Below are 12,367 nucleotides of genomic sequence, written 5' to 3'. Positions count from 1 at the left end.
ATAGTTGGCGTTAAAATATGTTAAGGAAATAACATATCGGTGATAATTCTAATGAGTAAGATTTTTGTCTGGTACAAAATATGCGATAAGAATCACCGAGGACTTTATTGATTTGGGGTGGCAGTTCGAATAGTGTAACATTTTGAAACTAAAGTTTAAAAAGTTAAGATACGAAATAGTTTTAGTATATAAAATGGCATTTCGAAAACAGAAGTGTGTTAAAAAATGAATATTTAATGAAGACCATAAATGAAGGTTATATTTTGTAAAAAAAAATGAAGCTTACCGAAAAATAGTGTCGTTTGTTTTTTTTTGATGAACAAAACTTTTTAATGAAAGCAAAGAAATGGTAAGAAACATTGCGTATTTTGTAAAACTTCATCAAAACTATTATTGAATGAAAGATAAACAGATTGATTATTACTAGTAAATGTTTGGTACTGTAATATTTTGTTTTAATTGATATTTTTACCCCAAATTAAAATTAGAGGTTTTTGAATAAAAATAGAAAACCATTGAATTGTGAATATGATTAATTTAGGATAATTTATTCAAAAATATCGGGTTCTGTGCCACTTTTAGCTACTCTTTCAGATTTTGCTGTTTTCTGTTTTCGAACAAATGAAGTCAAGTTCACTTTCCCCAAGTTTCCATAGAAAATTTTTTAATAAATCGTGATCAACCATTTTCATGAAAGTGAAGTATTATACTTAAATTAGTTGAATTTAATTAAACTAAAGTGGCATTAAAAAAACATTGATAATAAAAAACAATAAAGTGTGGTCTCAAATCCATTTTATTGAAAAATGGCTCAAATTTAATGTAAATAACGGGCATTAAGTAAATGTGAAAAAAAATGAAACAATAAGATGGTTTTATGATTTTCCCGAAATATTATATTAATTATTGTCCAATAATAATAATAATTGATATAGACTGAACTTAGAAAAGTGAATTTTTTTTGATAAGTCCATATTTAACAAATTGATAATTAATTATTTTCTTGACATGTTTTTCCCGTTTTTTTATAAATAAAATCGAGAGATTTCGGTAATTTTACCTTTCTTTTGTTTTGTAAAAAAAAATGAATTCTATAAATAGAAATAGTTACTATACTTACTCAATAATTAACAGAACAGTGTTCTTTGTAATTATATTTTATAGTATATATATTATTGTTATATAATATAAGGACCAAAACTAAAATGCAGCATTTTGAATCAGTTCATTTTTTGCAAAAACCATTATAACTAAACATTTATTGTTTTTGAACTAAAAGAAATGCATCTAATTAGTGAATTCCGAGCTACCCCTCCATTCACAACATTTAAGAACTGTTGAAACTTTACAATCGATTCAATGCAAACAGCAGAAAGATCTCCACGATATTACACAACAGACGTAATATGCTCGAAAATTTCATGTAGACGCTTTGTCGCGCAACGCACAGTCATTTCCGCTTCACAATCCCCAACTCTTTTAGACATTCCAAGCGAAGATGTTTCATCCGCCAACACCCCACTCACTTTGGAATCAAATTTTGAAATCATTAAAATCATGGAAGAACCTCCAAACATTTCAAATGATAAGGGTATCCCAATTGATTTTCTTTTCGGAAGAAGAGACCATCCGCCTCTTCCAGAAGTTGCAACATTGTCTTCTATGTAAATTAACTCGGTGTTTTGGTTTCAATCATTATAGTTTTATATAATATAATATAATATAATATAATATAATATAATATAATATAATATAATATAATATAATATAATATAATATAATATAATATAATATTATACTATACTATACTATTAATAAACTACAGAAAACGAAAAAAAGAAAAAAAATAGTGAAAAATTTTAGTATAGTTAAATTATAGTAAGTCATAATTTAACAATAAAAGTAAACTAAAAAATTCAAAGATGATACTATTTGCTCTAGTTTTATGTTTTTGTCACGCGTCGGATCTCTCGAAGAACAGACTGAAAACAGTAAAGTCCTTGTTGACAACAACTGTTGATAGTTCTGGTGCGTTCATGTTATTGAACAACAACGAAATGATTGGAGCGTATAGCAAAAAAGGTGTAGTAAGAGGGAAGTGTCACCGATTGAATGCACAAGAAGAAGTGAATGGTTGGTCGAGTGGTGAAGAGACGGAAGTAGTTGTAGTTATTCCCGACAACATATTAAACGCAAAGAATTTGGAATTGTTTGGGTCAAAAAAGGTAGTTGGAGTTGTCGCGTACAAATCGGAAGGCAATATCACCTCGCAAGATAAACAAACAAGTTTCAACCCAGACGGGGATAACTCGGCGTGGAAATTATGGGACTTCCCCATTTTCTATACAACAGCCAGTGTCGATTACTTTGCTAGCGAAGGTTCACATCTACAAATTGAGGCGGCAATGAACTCGGACGTCAACTCCGAGACATGTTTAAGACGTGGGATGTGCAAACCGATTGGTGGGCAGACGTTGTATGGCAAACTTGATAACACGACAAGAAGTAAAAAGATATTACTAACTGCTCAGCTTGATGGGGTGAGTTTATTTAGAGAGACGACACCTGCCAATGAACAAGTGTTGAGTGGTGAAGTCACATTACTCTCCGTCATGCAGACACTTAAACCCGTTTGTTTTAATGTCTTTAAGAGTAAAACACTCATTAATAGTTGATGAAGAAGTCAAATATCAGTGTCGAATTTGCACTGTTTGAAGACGAGACATTTGGGCATATGGGGTCCAGACTATTTTCCTCAACAAACGATTCATACGACGCGATTTACAATTTTGGACATTTAGGGTTGACTGAGGGAAAGGTGTATGTGTACACACAACATGATATTCCAACTGTGGAAAGACTCGAAAAAGTGACTTTAACCCCACCAGAAAGCCCACTAGATTCATTCAAGAATGGGGTGAAGTATCATTTTGCAGATCACTTAGAAGTATATAAAGGGAAGGTTGGTACACATCGAGATGTTATAGAGAAAATAGAAGAGCTGTGTGACAACGTGAAAACGATATCGAGAGTCTTGATGGAAACACTCTTTGAGACAAATTACGAGACTTTTGAAAAAGACAACACAGTTGAATACAACTGTTCTATATTTGACGAGCTGTATTCCTGTTTCGCAGAAGACATGACGTGCGAGTATTTCAATGAAACAATTGGCGTTATTAAAGGGAATGGCAATTCATACTCTTCTATATATGGAGACGAAAGAATTACTGCACGAAGCAAAGCTCTCTCAGACTATTTGAAATATATTGTGACATTGAATCATTGTGAAGGAGACTGCGAAGTCAACAATGGAACAGTTCAGTACTTACCAACACATGGAAGTGACATCGACACAGACAAAAATCAAATTAGAGGAAACTCTGGAGACGCGTGGACTGAAAGCGACTGGAAGACGTTGAGACTCTCTTTTTATAAAACAAGAAAATTGTCTGATATCATCATGTGTGTAGTCGGGGTCGTCACAACAATGGCGTTCATTACAGCTTCATTTGTTTTACTTTTCAAAGGAAAGTATTTTGAATAAGTCGGTTAAAATTCAGTTTTTGTTAAGTTCTTTGTTGTTAGTTAGAGTTTTACTATAATATTACAATAGTAATTATATACTATAATAATTATTATTTTTCGTGATGGATTGGAAGTTGAAGATCAAAACCATAGTTGCCAACAGACACAAGACTCTTTGGTACTGTAACACTACTCAAACTTTTGCATCCGTAGAAACAGTAATTTCCAATTGATGTGACACATGACGGAAGTATTAAATTGTGTAGGTTGGTACACCTGTAAAACACGAACCACCAATTGACACAATAGTAGTTGGTATTGTAACCCAAGTTAATTTACTGCACTGATAAAAACAGTCATCATTCAATGTTTTTAAATTGTCTGGCAATGTTACACTACTCAAATTATGACAATTGGAAAAACAGCCTCTACCAATGAATGTCACATTTGGAGGTATATTAATCTCACTCAAAGCTTCGCAAGCATAGAAACATTCACTTTCAATATATTTAACACATTGTGGTATTGTTACAATTTTCAAACGCGAACAAGCGCAAAAACCACGTTCGTCTAAATAAGTTACCCTTCGAGGAATTAAAACACTACTTAAATTGACACAGCCATAAAAACAATTTTTACCAATTTTTGTGACACTTGGTGGTATTGTCATTTCTTCTAAATAGCGACAATTAAAACCGTCGCCACCAAAGGTCTTACACATCTTGTTATATTCTTTCCAATTATGTTTTTATCTCGTTCAGTAAACACAACATTTTTAAATATAATGTTTCTGTTACAATTATTGTTTACAGTGAAATAGTCGACTTCATACCACACTAATATTTGGTAAAACTCCTTATAATATTTGAACCCATGTTTGATTTTACTCATCACATCAGTTAATAATCCTTTTATAATCGGATTCCCAAAATTCTCGTCTTCTTTTTTCCAAATGTATAATGTCTCGATATTAGAAAAGTACTTTACAGTTTTTAAAGTGAGAGGGAGTGGGTTGAAGTGGAACTTCCCCATGTTCCCTATACTTTTACAAACACTTTCAACAGTAATGAAGTCTTGTACTTTTATAAAGTACTGAGAAACCACCATTATATGGTACCCATCCAATTTACTCATTTAAATATATTGAGTTGACGTTATTAATTCGGTGTTTTTCAAAACAAAGCATTGTATTTATATCAATTTCAAAATAGTTAAATTATTAGTTGAAATATTAAAAGACAAATTTATAAACAATGGTTTCACAATTACTTATTCTTCATCAGTCATTTGAATGAATAGAAGTCGCTTGACAGCAAATCTTTTTGGAAGAACTGTATCGGCAAAGATTTCTGCTCCGACGTTTTCTGGGTCCAAGTAGTAATCAAAACACTTCTTAGTGACATACGAGTTGGTACCAACATTAATGAAAAACGCGTTTGGGCACGACACCACATTTCTCTTATTGAAAAGACCATACACAAACAGTGAAGTGAACTCTTCGTTGAATCCCGGTTCAAATCGCATTGGTCGGTTCAATTTATTTTGCAGTGAAAAGATGAAGTGTTTTGAATCGCTTTCTATTGCCGTCGAACGTGTTTCTTCTGGGTGTGGGATAACCGTTCCAATGAACGAACCAAACAAGTGGGTTTCTGTTTGTACCAAAAGAATAACTTGGCGGTGAAAGACTATTTTCTCGTCGATCTCCTTTGGTGTCATATCTTCTTTGTAAGAGTCATATAAGATTTCTTTCACTCGGAGACGTGTCCAATTTTCAATAAGCGACGTATACTCCCCAAGCACTTCCATTTGAAATTTGAAGTTAGTATTGGTTTAGTATAAAAGAATAACAAATAATCTATAACTTATAGATTTCAATTAAATTGGGATGTTCCTTAATTAACATCCACCTTGACCCATCCCATCGGAGATGCTCTCGGAATATTAACGATGAGTGTCCCATCATGATATTGTGCTTTTAATTTGGCCCCATCCACATCTGCCGGCAATGGGATTTCCCTTCTGAAATTCCCATACAAGAACTCAGTGAACTCAAGTTTCCCTTCAAGTTGTCTTGACCCGCAAATGACTATCCAGTTGTTCGCGTATTTGACACTCAGCGACTTCTTATCAACACCAGGGATTTCCATTTTCAATTTATACCCCGTCGGTTGTTCTAAAAGTTCGCAAGGCGGTTCCCAAACTTCTGGTTCCCAGTGCCCCGTTCCTGTAGGGTCGACAAAGATGCGTTGGTTTTTCTTGAAGTCGATGTATGGGTTAAAAAAAGATGGCTTCACAAGTGCGCTGCTCATACTAAAAAGTCAGTTATATCTTTTCTTTAAATACAGTTTCTTGACGACATCCTAAATCAAGTTCGCTTCCTTTTGGCAGACACGTGTTATATATTTATATACCGGTAAACTATTATTCTCTTAACTATTAATTTACTATAAATTAACAATAAATTGTATTTGTTCATCGTTGGTAATGAATCTTAAACACGAAACTATTTAATTCGTACACGTCACCAATTACTGTGATCAATTGCCCATTACTTTTATATCGACATAACTAAATTTATAGAAGCAGTATATCATTGAAATATAATAAAAATACTATTAGAATATAGTTAATTCAGAAATAATAAAAAAAAGAAGAGAATCCACACTTGTGGGCCAAAGTCTTATCCTCAAAAACTATTATTTTAGAGTGAGAAGATACAAAACATTTATGTTATTGAAAATGTTAGGGAATCAAAGTACGATGTGCCTAATGGATTATATAAAATAAAAATAGAAACAGAATTTTAAAGTCTACAACTGGATAACACAGAATCGATCAACACCAAACCACTTCTCTCGCTCGGAATAACCGATGAGGTCTGAGTTGGTAGTCATCTCATAGTAGTGGTGAATGTAAACATTCGTCTGAGACTTTTTCTCCCCAATTTTTCCAATGAGATAAATTGCATTGCCGATCCAATAAATGTACTGTCCATCCTTTTCTGTTGCGCACAACCCTAATGAAGACTTCGTTTGTTTTAACATCTTATTGAAAATTTTGAAAGTGAATTGACTTTCGTCATGTCGCTTGATGGAGAACAAAAACATTTTGTCGTCGTTTGGTGTTTCGTTGTATTGTTTGGGACCATTTTTGACTTCATCTTGTGTCGGGATGAAGGAGTGGAAAACACCAAATAAATTGGAATCAGTCGTTTGAATAAGAACGACAACGTTGTGACGTCCATAAAGTACTTTCTGAATAAATTGCATAGTATAAGGGTCTTTGTCTGAGTCATAAATTAGTTCGCCATTTTTCCAGTGTTCAAAGTCTCGAACGTTATGTGTTGACATGTTTCCGAGTTTAATGTATTTCAGTTCAGTTCTTCGATTTTAAAATGGGTTTACAAATAATGATAATCATTCACTTCAATTTTATTATTGACTTAAAATAGTACTGAATAAAATAGTGTGACTGAACTTTTTTAATTATTTGGTGATCACCTTTTGGAAGTAATCAAGTAAGAAAAGGTGTTTAAAATGTTTCATGAGTCTATATAAAAATCGAATAATTAAATATTATCCACAGCGTTTCTGAGAACAATTTTTATTCAGTCAATTTCATTAGTTGGGCTTTAAAGACTCCGCTTTTTGAAGAGGCATCTAGGTACTTTTACTTATTTCGTCCACGTTCAATTGTCTATAAATATAATTGTTTTCGGTAATTATCCCGAAATTTCCCATTAATTACATATATTATAGTTTTTTTTAACCTTAAAAGAACAAAAAACATCATAAAATTGTTGTTACTCATTAAAAAACTAAACTTTATTAATTTATTTATAATTTTGTTTTAACTATAAGTTTTGAAAAAGGAAGTAGTCACGCCACAAAAACCAATTCAAAAGACAACGATTTAGTCAAAAATCTAACAAAGTTGGAGGAGGGTTGATCAGATCAATCATCTTCAAAATTGATCTTATAATTACACAGACTCTCTCCGAGGAAGTATTTACCGATCATGTCGGTAAGTACTTCCGCGTGCCCGAGTCTCTCGTTGGCTCTCAAGGTTCGCGGTGGCTCCGCGGATCTCGAAAGTCGACGAAAAGTCAAAGGCGAAAAGAGAAAAAAATATATCAAAACGAACTAGAACTAATTTTTTTTGCTATAAATAAAGATAGGGTAACTCTAATATGAAAAAGAGATGAGTTTTTCAACTCAACCACGCCAAGCATTCAAGAGCATTTCGCCCAATGTCACTCGTACATTAACTGCTAAGTCAATCCCAAGTCGATCCATTCAATTTGAAGTCAATGCTAAACCCTATAGAACTCGTAAGCAGTTGACGTATACTATACAAGAACTATTAAGTACTAAAGAGAATAGTATCCCATACACTTTACCATTAGAAGCTATTGTAGCTATAGAAGAACGAGCAGAGATCCCATACAAGACCCCTTCGAAACATCTCCCGATCATCGAAACAGACAGTAGAAAGGTCGAGGCAAGGGAAAAGCAAATCACTTATGGGAAGGCTACTGAAGGATATAAGAACTACACCCACTATGTCCCTTATGAGAGTCGCCAATTCAATGACCCGAAAACACCAGAGATCAATCAGGTTTGCTCGAAAAGATCATGGGACGGACAAGTCCGCAAATGGAGAAGAGAACTCCACGCGTTCGATGAGATGAAAAGCGCAGAGGACCTGGCAGAAGCAAGAAGAAAGGCAGGAATTGTCCACGCGACGCCAAGTAAAAACAAGTTGGCTATGACAGAACCAGTCATGAGAGAAAGAAAGGTACTGAGAAACCAAAATTTTGTGGCGAAAATTTTGTCGTTTGAGGACTAGATAACAAGGGAAATTCTATTTGCTTTTGAAATTTTGGTTTCAAAGTCATTGTGTGTGTAAGTTGGGTTTAGCTTTGAGAATGGTTTTTATTATTAAAATTTTACTTCTAAATATCTCACAAATTGATTGTATATTTTTAGTATTAATTATTATTATTTTAATTAAAATGAACTAAAAAGTATTAATTTGTTTTTTTTTAATATAAAAACTTGACCAACTGATAAAGGAGAAAAAACAATTCGATTATTAATAATATTTAGTATTATTTTTAATTAAATTAATACAACAAAAATAGTTTTTTATATTATAAATTAAAAATAATAATGTGTTAATAAACTCAATAAATTATTTGAATAACATTTTATTATACTTTTATATATTATACTTATAATAAAAGAAAATAATATAAAAACTAAAAATATTGAATGAGAGGATTTGCATGGCGGAACGGAACTACATTGATAAGCGTCGAAAAACCAGGTATTCAAGCAGAAACCGATGTCATTGTGAAAATGCACTATGCGTCCATTTGTGGAAGTGACCTCCACATCATAAAAGGGAAAGTTCCACGCGCAAAGGAAGGTGTAATACTTGGGCACGAAGGTGTTGGGGAAATTGTTGCAGTCGGCGGGGCTGTTAAAAGATTTACAGTTGGTGATTTGGTGAGCATCAACTGCATCACACACTGTGGGCAGTGTTGGTACTGTACACATGGATATATCAACAATTGTGAAAATGGTGGTTGGGAACTCGGGTGTCGACAAAACGGAACCTTTGGAGAGTACGTCAGAGTGATGCATGGAGATCACTCACTAAATAAAGTGCAAAAGGGGTTTGAGTTGGATTGTCTCTTTGTCGGAGACATTTTGTCGAGCGGATTTTTTGGGTGTGAACTTGGGGAGGTGAAAAAGAATGATTTTGTCGCGGTTATTGGGTGTGGACCTGTCGGGATGTGCTCGATGTTGATGGCAAAAATGTTGGGAGCAAAGGTTGTTGGGATTGATATTAAAGACGAGAACCTTGCGTTTGCAAAAAGGGAAGATTTTGCAGACTTTACTTTCAACCCACGTCAGTGCAATGTCGAAGAGGAAATTAAAAAATTGAATTTCGGGAGGGGAGTGGACTGCGTGATTGAAAATGCTGGGAGTGACGACTCGTTTGAAATGGCTTGGAAAATCGCGAGGCCAAATGGTGTGGTGTCATTAGTCGCGATGTATGAAAGTGACCAAAAATTTCAGTTGCCACTTATGTATGGGAAGAACCTCATTTTTAAGACTGGTGGTGTCGATGCAACACACTGCGACGATTTGATCAAAATGATCGAAGAAAGAAGGGTATCAACAATGAAGCTTATTACACACCGGTTTAAATTCGATGACTTTGATGCTGCGATGAAGCTCTTCATGGACAAGCCCGAGTTCTGCATAAAGGTTTGCATTGATTTTCAGTGAGTTGAATATTTTTCATCAGGCTTTGTTGATGTAATTTTCTTCTTGTAGCTCTTCAACAGTGATTTATTTGCTTGAGTGGCGTTGTTGCTTAAAACAGATAAATACAAATGTCTTTGAAAACAATTTACAAACAAATCTTGCGCTTTTTTTGTCAGCGTTTTTTGTGTTGTCACTGTTATATAGCACATCAGAACAACTCAAGTCGTTCTTGTAATTATATACTATATTTAATAAAGAAGATGCGACAATTATACTTTGAAGTTTTAAGAAAATGGTTTTCAAAAAGCACAAATTAATTTCGACATTCTTTATTAAGAGTATTTGAAGATTCAAATATTGGGACGAGAAAACAAGTTAACAAACATTTCACACCAAATTTGGAGTTAAAAACAACAAATCCATTTTTCCATAATGAAGTTTTCTCACCATTTTCGCAAAAGTTGCATTTCTTTCAAATGGAAAATGGGGGTTTAATTGAATTAAATAAGTTCTGTGGAGTAATGAAATTACTTTGAGTTTACTCGATAAATTTTAATGGTTGAGTTCTTAGTGCAAATTCCCATCAATTTCCGATTGCCATTGGCATTCAAAACGAAATCTATTTTAACTTTATTTATAAAAAAACTCTGTTTTTTGAAATCATTATCTAAGAATAAAACTGTTTTTTTTTGCTTTGATTTAGTATCTGTTGTTATTTATCATGCTATTAAAATAGAATGTATCTTATATCCAACATTATAAAGTGAATTCTCTACCCCATTCTCGATACAAATAAGTTATTGGTAATAACCAATAAGTTGTTCCTGTTTGGAGAAGCCGGCTTGGTCTGGTTGACTTCTCATTTTAAAATGCAACTTCGATCATTTGTTTTGTTTCAAAAGTGTCTTGCGAAAAATATAATCAAGCTTTTTACTGGAATTTATTTTTTCGATTTTTGTTGACTTATTAATAAGAGGCGGATTTATGGACGGATTCAATTCCATTGTAGTATGTTTAGTCTTCAAAGTAAAATAACTGAAAGAAACCATCATTATTAAAATGATTGTACAAATAATAAAGGATGATCCAAAAGAATATTTTCAAATGCAAAAAACACAAGAAGTAATTTAATAATTTCACATATGTCTCTAAAAAGAGAATGAGAATGCAAGACGTTATCGAGAATGGATTCCCTTTAAGTCAAAGTAAATTGTTACAGGTTCTTTTTTCTCCAACAAATCAAGGACATACCCATTCATATATTTTCCTTTTTCAATCATTTGCTCTTCGTTAAGAACACAAGCCCCGTCTTTCCAGACGGAAGTCACATGTTCGGTTTTCAACGTATCTTTCCTCCCCCTCTTTTTCTCGATTTCTAAATAATACCCAAATTCTCGAAGTAAGTCGCAGAGAAGTTGAACTGGCTCTGTTAACCTATTGGACTCTAATCGCCTCTTTGCCGTTTTTGGAAGAACCCCATTTTTTATTTCAAAGTTAAAACGTTCTTCACATCGTTTCTCAGTAAATAAAGGTACGTTAATTGAAGCTTCCCCTTCACCTATAGTATCTAATGTCAAAAGTTGCTCGAAAACTTTTGCCTTTTTGAACGGCTTTTTAAAAGAAAGAGGAATGTGTTGAACCAATAGCGAAACGAGAGCTCCTTGTTGATAGACGAGTGTGTTTCGTATCGTCTTAAAGTTGATTTCGTGTTTGTCCCCAGCTGAGTCTTGGGCTCTTGTCATGAAAAAAATAGTTTGAGTATTTTCTTCACTTCTTTAGAGTTAATTTAATTTCCACTGTCTTATTTTCTTTTTTGGCTCGCACCAATACGAGAAGATATTTTTATTTTATCCCAAACACCCCCACCCCACAAACCATAATTTTCATTTAGCTTTGAAAACTAAACCTCCATTCGCCAATTTCTTCGTTTCTCGTCTTTGTATGCGCATTTTATACCAACCTTTTTGATTTCCATGACGGTCAAAATTTGCTCTACTTTATCGTCCTTTTCATTTCGCAAGACCTTTTAGAGAACCAAAAATATAATCATTTGTCTAGAAACTTTCGATATGCTATTTTTATTTTATTATTTGTAACCAATTTCGATTTGTTTGACTTAAAAACCCGCTTATTAGTTTGAAAAAATCATATTATTTAATTGCTTTATTTGCACGATTCTAAATAGTCTGATATGCCAAGATGTAATAATAATACTTTCGTAAACAAAAACATACATGCCAAATAATAAGTATATTTATCATACTATTTATTTTTATTATATTATTATAATAGTAAGATTTGTTTTTGGTTTATTGACAAACTACGATAAACATCTTTCTTGGCTTTGTGTATAATAAATTGGCATTACTTTTTTAATGTTGTTGTTCAAAAAGACATTGAATAAATTGCATAAATTTTACACTTTTTTGGTGTGGAAAGTGTGTATATTTAAATTATTTGAATGAACTCTACCTTTTGTTTTAAGAATATCAATAAAACAATATTCATTTTATGTTCAAAAATAGTTGTTGGACAATTATTATATTTCTTCTTCAATCCAC

General features: G+C 33.0%; 9 protein-coding genes across 9 annotated transcripts; 4 read left to right on the top strand and 5 right to left on the bottom strand.

Annotated features, from left to right (window-relative positions):
- Positions 1 to 1,359: 1,359 nt before the first annotated feature.
- On the top strand, positions 1,360 to 1,668 carry EIN_064880 (hypothetical protein; the record flags this gene model as incomplete). The annotated part of the gene is made up of 1 exon (XM_004183551.1): positions 1,360 to 1,668. The coding sequence occupies one exon, from the start codon at positions 1,360 to 1,362 to the stop codon at positions 1,666 to 1,668; it is 309 nt and encodes a 102-aa protein (XP_004183599.1).
- A 254-nt stretch (positions 1,669 to 1,922) lies between these two features.
- Positions 1,923 to 3,547, top strand: EIN_064870 (hypothetical protein; the record flags this gene model as incomplete). Its single annotated transcript, XM_004183550.1, has 2 exons — positions 1,923 to 2,630; positions 2,672 to 3,547. The coding sequence occupies 2 exons, from the start codon at positions 1,923 to 1,925 to the stop codon at positions 3,545 to 3,547; spliced, it is 1,584 nt and encodes a 527-aa protein (XP_004183598.1).
- A 656-nt stretch (positions 3,548 to 4,203) lies between these two features.
- Positions 4,204 to 4,662, bottom strand: EIN_064860 (hypothetical protein; the record flags this gene model as incomplete). Its single annotated transcript, XM_004183549.1, has 1 exon — positions 4,204 to 4,662. The coding sequence occupies one exon, from the start codon at positions 4,660 to 4,662 to the stop codon at positions 4,204 to 4,206; it is 459 nt and encodes a 152-aa protein (XP_004183597.1).
- Positions 4,663 to 4,797: 135 nt separating this feature from the next.
- On the bottom strand, positions 4,798 to 5,334 carry EIN_064850 (hypothetical protein; the record flags this gene model as incomplete). The annotated part of the gene is made up of 1 exon (XM_004183548.1): positions 4,798 to 5,334. The coding sequence occupies one exon, from the start codon at positions 5,332 to 5,334 to the stop codon at positions 4,798 to 4,800; it is 537 nt and encodes a 178-aa protein (XP_004183596.1).
- Positions 5,335 to 5,420: 86 nt separating this feature from the next.
- On the bottom strand, positions 5,421 to 5,837 carry EIN_064840 (small heat-shock protein, putative; the record flags this gene model as incomplete). Its single annotated transcript, XM_004183547.1, has 1 exon — positions 5,421 to 5,837. The coding sequence occupies one exon, from the start codon at positions 5,835 to 5,837 to the stop codon at positions 5,421 to 5,423; it is 417 nt and encodes a 138-aa protein (XP_004183595.1).
- A 501-nt stretch (positions 5,838 to 6,338) lies between these two features.
- EIN_064830 (hypothetical protein) lies at positions 6,339 to 6,878 on the bottom strand (the record flags this gene model as incomplete). Its single annotated transcript, XM_004183546.1, has 1 exon — positions 6,339 to 6,878. One exon carries the CDS (start codon positions 6,876 to 6,878, stop codon positions 6,339 to 6,341), a length of 540 nt encoding a protein of 179 aa, XP_004183594.1.
- An 850-nt stretch (positions 6,879 to 7,728) lies between these two features.
- Positions 7,729 to 8,376, top strand: EIN_064820 (hypothetical protein; the record flags this gene model as incomplete). Its single annotated transcript, XM_004183545.1, has 1 exon — positions 7,729 to 8,376. The coding sequence occupies one exon, from the start codon at positions 7,729 to 7,731 to the stop codon at positions 8,374 to 8,376; it is 648 nt and encodes a 215-aa protein (XP_004183593.1).
- Positions 8,377 to 8,801: 425 nt separating this feature from the next.
- Positions 8,802 to 9,827, top strand: EIN_064810 (NADP-dependent alcohol dehydrogenase, putative; the record flags this gene model as incomplete). Its single annotated transcript, XM_004183544.1, has 1 exon — positions 8,802 to 9,827. One exon carries the CDS (start codon positions 8,802 to 8,804, stop codon positions 9,825 to 9,827), a length of 1,026 nt encoding a protein of 341 aa, XP_004183592.1.
- Positions 9,828 to 10,981: 1,154 nt separating this feature from the next.
- On the bottom strand, positions 10,982 to 11,548 carry EIN_064800 (hypothetical protein; the record flags this gene model as incomplete). Its single annotated transcript, XM_004183543.1, has 1 exon — positions 10,982 to 11,548. The coding sequence occupies one exon, from the start codon at positions 11,546 to 11,548 to the stop codon at positions 10,982 to 10,984; it is 567 nt and encodes a 188-aa protein (XP_004183591.1).
- Between the last annotated feature and the right edge of the window lie 819 nt (positions 11,549 to 12,367).

The sequence above is a fragment of the Entamoeba invadens genome, assembly GCF_000330505.1.
Source record: "Entamoeba invadens IP1 unplaced genomic scaffold scaff_1105074725293, whole genome shotgun sequence".
Classification (NCBI taxonomy): domain Eukaryota; phylum Evosea; order Mastigamoebida; family Endamoebidae; genus Entamoeba; species Entamoeba invadens.
The sequence above is the reverse complement of the archived record's forward strand: the minus strand, read 5'-3'. Positions and strand labels throughout refer to the sequence as shown.